The sequence below is a fragment of the Chaetura pelagica genome, unplaced genomic scaffold, assembly GCF_000747805.2.
Source record: "Chaetura pelagica isolate M959 unplaced genomic scaffold, ChaPel_1.0 scaffold587, whole genome shotgun sequence".
In the NCBI taxonomy this organism is placed as follows: domain Eukaryota; kingdom Metazoa; phylum Chordata; class Aves; order Apodiformes; family Apodidae; genus Chaetura; species Chaetura pelagica.
In genome coordinates this window covers 311,344-318,741 of record NW_009953909.1, presented here as the reverse complement: position 1 = coordinate 318,741, position 7,398 = coordinate 311,344, and the positions used below count along the sequence as shown (strand labels likewise).

The 7,398-nt window shown below is 53.4% G+C and overlaps 1 protein-coding gene across 1 annotated transcript in view; it reads right to left on the bottom strand.

Annotated features, from left to right (window-relative positions):
- The window catches only part of IGHMBP2 (immunoglobulin mu binding protein 2), a 35,393-nt gene that overhangs the window by 7,438 nt on the left and 20,557 nt on the right, over positions 1 to 7,398 (bottom strand). The window contains exons 10-14 of the mRNA XM_010001471.1: positions 7,343 to 7,393; positions 4,342 to 4,460; positions 2,776 to 2,870; positions 2,296 to 2,419; positions 608 to 645 (exon numbers count right to left, since the gene is read on the bottom strand). Coding sequence (XP_009999773.1) covers positions 608 to 645; positions 2,296 to 2,419; positions 2,776 to 2,870; positions 4,342 to 4,460; positions 7,343 to 7,393 — 427 coding nt within the window. The remainder of the gene's footprint in view (positions 1 to 607; positions 646 to 2,295; positions 2,420 to 2,775; positions 2,871 to 4,341; positions 4,461 to 7,342; positions 7,394 to 7,398) is intronic.

Sequence of the window (7,398 nt, the reverse complement as noted above, 5' to 3'; positions counted from 1 at the left end):
GGGAGAGAGAGCAGGTGGGATGGTCAGGGGGGGCAGCGTCTGTAGGAACAGGAGCTGTGAGGGGAGGCTGAGGGCAGAGCTTCCTGCAGCCACCTGAAGAGCCTGCAGGGAGGCAGGTGTTGGCCTCTCCTCCCAAGGGAGTAACCGCAGGACTAGAGGAAGGGGCCTGAAGCTGTGCCAGGGGAGGTTGAGATTGGATATTAGGAAGAACTTCCTTACTGCTTCACCACTTTCTTTACCCAAAGGGTGGGCAGGCACTGGAACGGGCTGCCCAGGGAGGTGGTGGAGTCACCACCCCTGGAGGGGTTAAAACAAACGTGTAGATGTGGCACTTCAGGACGTGCCAGAGTGGGCATGGTGGGTGTTGTAGTTTGTTTGGGTTTTCTGCTTGTTTGTTCTCTCCTGGGTGGATGGCTGGACTTGGTGATCTTAGAGGTCTTTTCCAACCACAATGATTGTGTGATTCTATGTGACTGTCTCCTGGGCTCTGGTCCCTGACTCATGCTGTCACCTTCATCTTTCTGCCTTTGTGTCACCACCCATGACCAGAGCTTGGGCTCCCCACTCTGCTCCCAAGGTTGGGAGGAGGATGGATGGCATGAAATACTTTCCTGGTGCCCCACACTACAAGGTCAGGCTGGGAACCTGGGAGCAAATGCAATATGGAGGTGGAAGAGGCTCATCTTGTGACAGACAAGGTACAGAAACACTCCCAGTCCTACAGAGCTGCCCCAGGCCCCCTGCTCTGGAGGGGTTTAACACAACAGCCATTTAGGCATCTCTTCAAGGGCTGCTCCTGCTGTTTTCTCAAAGAGAAGCAGCAAGATCGAGCCAATGCCAGGATGACTCAGTGAGGATTGGCTAACAAGATGGATAGTGTGGGAGGCTTTGGAGTTTGCAGCTCCTGGGGATAAAGAGAAGGCCAATTGGGAAGAAATCAATCTCCCTGCTGGTGTGGGGACCAGCCTGGCTCTGCCCCTGCCTTGCCCAGCCAGGCTGAGCAGCCTGGTCTGTGCTGCCTTCGAGGAACAGGGTGTGGGTGATCCCCCCTCCATGCTCTGCAGCTTAGAGAATGACTTCCACTACTCTGAGATGGTTCCACCTGACTGCAGGGGCATGTCTGGGTCCTCTGATCTAGCCAAAAGGGTTTCCTGCTGGATCAGAAGTGGCTGCAGAGGGACAGGTTGAGGTCCCTGCCCTCTGTTGAGCTGGGGAATGCGGCTGCAAGAAGGGTCTGGATTTCTAGCAACACCTCTAACAACATCTCTTGTGCCCCATGCAGGTCAGAGCTGTGCTCAGACACCACAAGAAGCTGCTCTGGGCCCCCAGGAAAGCCAGTGATCCCTGCCCCACAGCTGAGCCCTGGCTGCGATCCGTACCTGGGAACACACACCAGCTCCCACTCAGCAAAGGTGAGTCACTCATGACTGAGAACTATTCTTAGTCCTGTCCCCCACTTCCACTCTTCCCCCCCAGCACTGCTTCTCTTGCTCTGGGCTTTCTTAAAAAAGAAAAGCCTCCTCCTTCCACGCATCCTTTCCCCTTTCATTTCCTTCTCCACACCAGCGCTCCCTGCACGCCCCCGGGAGCAGGGGCTGAGGCCGAAAGGGGCTGAGATCCCTGCAGGAAAGAGATGGCTCAGGGAATGGTCCCACTCCTGCCTCAGCCCCAGCTGCCACCAAACCCTTCAGCACAGCCTGACGGCTGCAATGAAGCAGCCTCTGGGCTCCAGGGCAGCAGATTTTTTCCCAGCTATTCACTTTTGCTGCAGCTGCTGATGGGAAAGAACTTGATTTTCCGCTCTAGATTTTGCTCCCAAGGAAGCATTTTCTGTGCATCACTTGCACTGCCAGCTCCTGCTTGCTTTCTGCAGGGAAGTGACCCAAAATAGGCTCTAAAGCCAAGGAATGAGCCCTCCAGACTTTCACCTTTTCTGTGAAGTGCTGGGCACTCCAGTAAATGCTGTGCTAGCCTGACATGTGCCATTCTTAAGGCCCTGGTTTAAATAATTTCTAAGGCCTCAACAGTCAGAAAATCTTCAAACTAAGCATCTCTGGCTTCCTTTTTACCTGCTGCCTGCACAGAAGCAATTGTGACAGCAAATATTCTTCATTTAAAAAAAAAAAAAAAGGCTGAAGAGAGAGGTTCTTGCAGTAAAGTGATTCAGAGCAAAGTGCTGGAGACTGCAATGAAACCCCAGCACTTGGCAAGGTGACAAGTGCTCTTGGAGCAACCCCACAGGTCCCATTCCCTTCCCCTTCCCCAGGGAATCTCTCTCCTGTAGTGAGCTCTCACCTTTCCTGTTGGACCTCACAAAGGACAGGATCACTGCCTCTTTCTCTCTTCCTTGGAAACCATCGACTGATTTGATCTCCAGCTCTGGGTACCTGTGGCAGAGGTGCTCCCTCAGCATGTCCACCTGGAAAACACAAGCAGCTCTTCTGAAGAAAAGCACCTGGTGAAAAGGATCCAAATGGCACCATTTTGGTCAAGTCCCCCTCAAGCCCACCAGCATGAGCACTCACAGCTCCCAGAGACCAAGTGCTGACTCCTGAGGCAGGGAGTGGGAAATACCCAACTTACATCTCCTCTCCATGGCCTCAAGCTGCCTCAATGTGGAGAAGCTGGCCACAAATGTCAACTACAGGATTTGGCTCTGCTGACTCCCACCACGACTCTGAGGACATTCTGGGTGTCCAGGTTTGGTCTCACCTGGGTGCACGTGCTCTGTGTGCAGGTGGAAAGAGCAGGAGCTTCAGGAGTGGGTGCTCTCACCTGCAGGTTGTAGGGGGCCACCACAGCGATGTCTTGTGCCTTCACACCAGCTTCCACCAAGGCCTGGACATGCAAACCCACCAGCTGCACCTCCCCTAGGGCAGAAAACAGGACTGATGGGGACAGGCTGCAGGCAGAGGCTGAAGAAACCTGCTCACCTCCCCTTGGGCAGTGAGCAGAGGCCAAGGCATGTCCTGCCTGCAGTCCAGTGTGGCACAGGGTAAGAATCCCACCCTGGCTTGGCTGCTTGCAGGGGGGTGTGTTCCCTGGGCTGCACAGCATTTGTCTTCTTGCCTTTGCAGCTTACCAGCTCACTGAAGCTTAAGAGCTTTCTGAACTGCACTTGGCTTTTTCTGGCCTTCCTGTGCTAATGATCAACAATAATCCAGGCAACGGATTATTCTCCCTCTCAAGTGAGACCACAGACCTCACTAAAAATTCAATTCTCCTCCGTGCTGCAACTGAAAAGGACTCCATCTTTCCTCTGGATTCTGCTTTCTCAAGTCCCTGCAGTTCTAAACCTCCCTAGCCAAACAAACCAGCATCATCCTCAGAGCTGTGTGCTCAGACCCCCGGGGGTCTGCAGGCAGGCAGCCACGAGCCCCTGCCTCGGCAGGGTGAGCTGCTTCAGGGAGCTCCAGGAGGACAAACTAAACACTCCCATGAACTGTTCCACTGGTGCATTGGCTGGACTGCCCCCACCCTCCCTTTTGCTGCAAAGCACAGGTATAAAACCCAAGAATCTGCAGTCTGCTGCTTCAGATTTTGGGAGACATAGCTTTAATCCCCTGCTCAAAATCCCCAACCTGTTTTAGACAAGGCTTTTTGGCTCTCCCCATGGGGACAAGAGCCTCTCCCTGTTCAGCAAGGTCATGGGGATTGGTGCCTGGAAAACTGAGAGGCACTTCAATGCTGGTGGGTTTTCAAACACAAAAAGGAAAAAGATATTTAAACCAGTACAAACTGTGCTTGTGTTTTGCAGTACATTTTCCCCGTCTGCTGCCCTGAAAGAACAGTCTCACCTTCCCCAAAGCCAAGACTTTACACTCAACCTCCATAGTCACACCTCCTTTTTAAGTCAGAAAACCAGCAGGAAAATCAAGTGTCTTAAGGAAATTCACAGAGAAGAGCCCTGCAGGACCTCATGGAAGGGGTAGAGGAATGGGAGGCAATTCTGAGCCACATCTACAGCCCCTCTAAACCAGGACTGTGCTCTGCCTGACATCATTTGCTCTGCCAACTTGGGTAAAGCATCTGCCCCAGGGATCCTCCATCCATCCAAGGCTGCAGCACGGAGAAATGTCTCTGCAAGGGATCCAGGCACGTGGCCACCCACAAGCTGCAGTCACCGTGGGCCTGTGGCTGCCCAGCTCTGGCTGTGAGCCCTTTAATCTCGAGGAGTTACAGAGAAATGATGTCTCAAATAAGCAAAGCTCCCCCCCTGCCACCGGCTCTGGGGAGGACATCTCTGGGATGTGGCTCAGCTTGTGCAGTGCCCAAGCCCACAGGAGGCTGAGGACCTCAGACAGTCAATTCCTGCCAACTAAACTTTCTGAATGATGGTACCTGGATTCCCTTTGGACTGTTCATCTTCCACTTCCAGCTCAAACAGGTCACAGCCAGCAGTGTCTATCAGCAACAGGGGAATTGTGGTCTCTTCTGTAGAGGCAACACCCGGCAGGTCCCTGCACAAGGTATTTCACAGAATCACAGGCTGGTTTGTGTTGGAAGGGACCTTAAAGATCATCTAGTTCCAACCCCTCTGCATGGGCAGGGACACCTCCCACTAGACAAAGATTTGGGGAGAGGCCAGTTAACAACACAGGAATGATGCCAAAGGGATGATCAGGTGTCTTGTTGCTCACTCCTCCCCATGACACTGGGGGAAAACAGCTGGATACGGATCCCAGGGACCCACCTACAGACCCACAGCAGTGCCTGAGAAGGGAAAATGCAGGAAGGCTGGCTCTGGACAGAAACTGAGAGCTGGGGTTCCCCCCTTTTTGCTCCTCCAGGTTTTGGATCCCTTTGCACCTGCAGTGATGCTATTGAAGAGCTCTGGTAGACAACCCAGGCCTTCAGCTCCAGGCATCCAGGGTTCAGTGCCAGGGCAGCAGCTGTACCCACCAGCACAGCAGCTCCTGGGAGCCCAGGGGAGGCTGGCAAGGCCAGAAAGCCATTATTGCTCTGCACCATGGGATTGCCATTTAAATGCTCTCCCAAAAATGCAAACGAAGAGCTGAGGGCCCCAGGGAGTCTCCCGGAGCAGGCAGCAGTGCTGAGAGCCCCCCCAGCAGCTGTGCTGCACAGCCCAGGGGCTGCAAGGCCAGGGCAGCCTGAGGGTGTCAGTGCCTCACTCAAATGGTCCCCAGCAGGAGAGATGTGCAGACCTAGGGAGATGTGGCAGCTGCTTCTTGTTTTTTTACAGTGTTGAGAGGCAGAAGGAGGGCCTGAAGTATTACCAGAGACTTGACAGCAGTGCTGTCAGGTGGGAGAGGAAAGAGCAGCACAAGGAACCACAGAGGAATTGGCATTTCACATCATTTCTACATCTAAAGCTGCTGCATTAAAAAAATACAAAATTAGAAAACAGTATTTTAATACCCCAGGAAGCTGCCAACTGAATTCACAGCCTGGGAAGAGGATGGGCAATGAAGAGCAGGAAAGGAGAGCCTGGAGACGGCAGGAGAGCTCAGAAACGACACGTCACTGTGCATCATGTACAAATCACAGAGAGCTGTGACTGTGCAGACATAAACAAGGAATCCTGCTGGATTGCCTCCCAGTGAGGGGCAGGGAAGTGAGGGCAAAGGTGGTTTTCAGCTCAGGACAAGCCCCCAGCTGAAGCCTCTCCTTCTCAGGACTCCAGGTGCTGCTCCTCTGCTCGTGTGCCTCCAGCTGCCCTCGCCTCCCATGGGCTCCAGACGTTGCTCACTCTGCTGACAAGTAAAGTCTCTCTTGACTGAAACGCCTTTCTCTCCTGCCTGAAGCTATTGCTGTTGTAATGCCTGGCTGGGAAGGACCTCCTTCATACCTGTCCTACCACTGTCCACGTCTGTGCACACAGGAGACTTTGTACACAAGCCAAGTTCTCCATGTAGATAACCCTGACTCTGCCTACTCACTGTGGCCAGGGAAAGCTCCTGCAGCATCTCTCAGTGCCAGGAAAAATCTCAGTCCCAGGAATGTCACTTCAGAGGAGTAATTTCCTGCAGAAATCCTTCAGGTGGGAGAAGAATTCATGCTCTTGGATGGCAGTGAGACTGCAGCAGAACTGGCTGTTGCCTTGGAGAAAAGCTGGCCTGTGGTTTGCTGTCCCTTCAGGAAGGAGGGGACGGGCACTTCTGCCACCTCCTGCAAACAGCCCCAAGCTGCAGAGAGGGACTTCTGCTCCTGAAAAGATTCTTGGCCTGTGGTGACAAACCAGGCTGTCCCTGCAGGCAGCCACTGGATCCAGGCTGCCTGTGCTGGGGTGGGAGGAGGTGACTCCTGTTCCAGCTTCCCAGCAGCTTCCAGGTCTCACACTGCTGGGGGGTTCCCCCCATTCCCCATCAGTGAGGGGGTGTTAGCCCCAAAATAAGTGCTAAGGGAAGGGACACCCAGCACTGTTCTTGGATAAAAACTGTCAGCAGAAACTGCTGGTGATTTTTTCAAACCATCTTCTCACAGAGTGAGTCACACATTTTGAATGTGCAAAATGCTGCTTGCAGCCTCCCCAGCTTAATTCTGGAGATGTGTGGGGGTTTCTGATGTGCTTCATCACCCATTTCAGAAGGAAGGAAGATTTGGGAAGAAGGTTTTCCTCCCTTGGAAATACTCTGCCCCTGAAAAGACACTCTCCAGGTTCCTCGCCCATCAGCCTTGAGGGAGGAGGTAACAAAAAGCTATAGAGTTTGTGTAACTGGTGCTTCTGCAGATCAGACAGCACTGTCAGAGAAGAAAACTTGCTTATGTCTTGCTCAAGTAAGGGATTAAGCAGTAATTTTGGCCCAAACCAACAAAAGACACGAGATGCTCACAAGTACCATGAAGGAATTTGTACTGGCAACCCAGACAGAACCATGAGCAGGATCAAGTCCCTGCATCACCTGGTCTCCTCCAGCAGCCCTCCATGGCCCAGCTAGTTGCTTCTAGTCACTTCCTTTACCACAGAAAAGGGAAACCACTGCAGACAAGGAATGGATCAGAGGCCATCAAGCCTGTCCTGGCAGTGAAACTATCCAAGTTGGAGATGGGATCCTGCTTTCAGACGTTGATGCTGGGACAAGGATGGGACACACACTGGCCCTCGTGATCCCATGGACATGTAGGGACACAGCAGAAGTCTGGTGGCTGGTCCCACCCTCGATGAGAGCTTGAGATAGGGGAACATGGCTTGGGGTGTGCCCACTGCAGGTCAGGCCTCTGCTCTCACCAGGTGTGAGGGGACGTGGTTTCATCACTTATCGCAGCACGAGAGGAAACGGAGCAGAAACGCCCCGGCAGGAACAGGAGGAATGGGAAGCTTGTCACAGGGAGGGACTAACCCCAGCTCTGCTCCCATGCCAAGGAAGAGGAAGCCACTTACTTGAGCAGATGCTGTGCCACGGAGGGGTGGGTTGTCACGCGGGCGCGGTGGAGGTC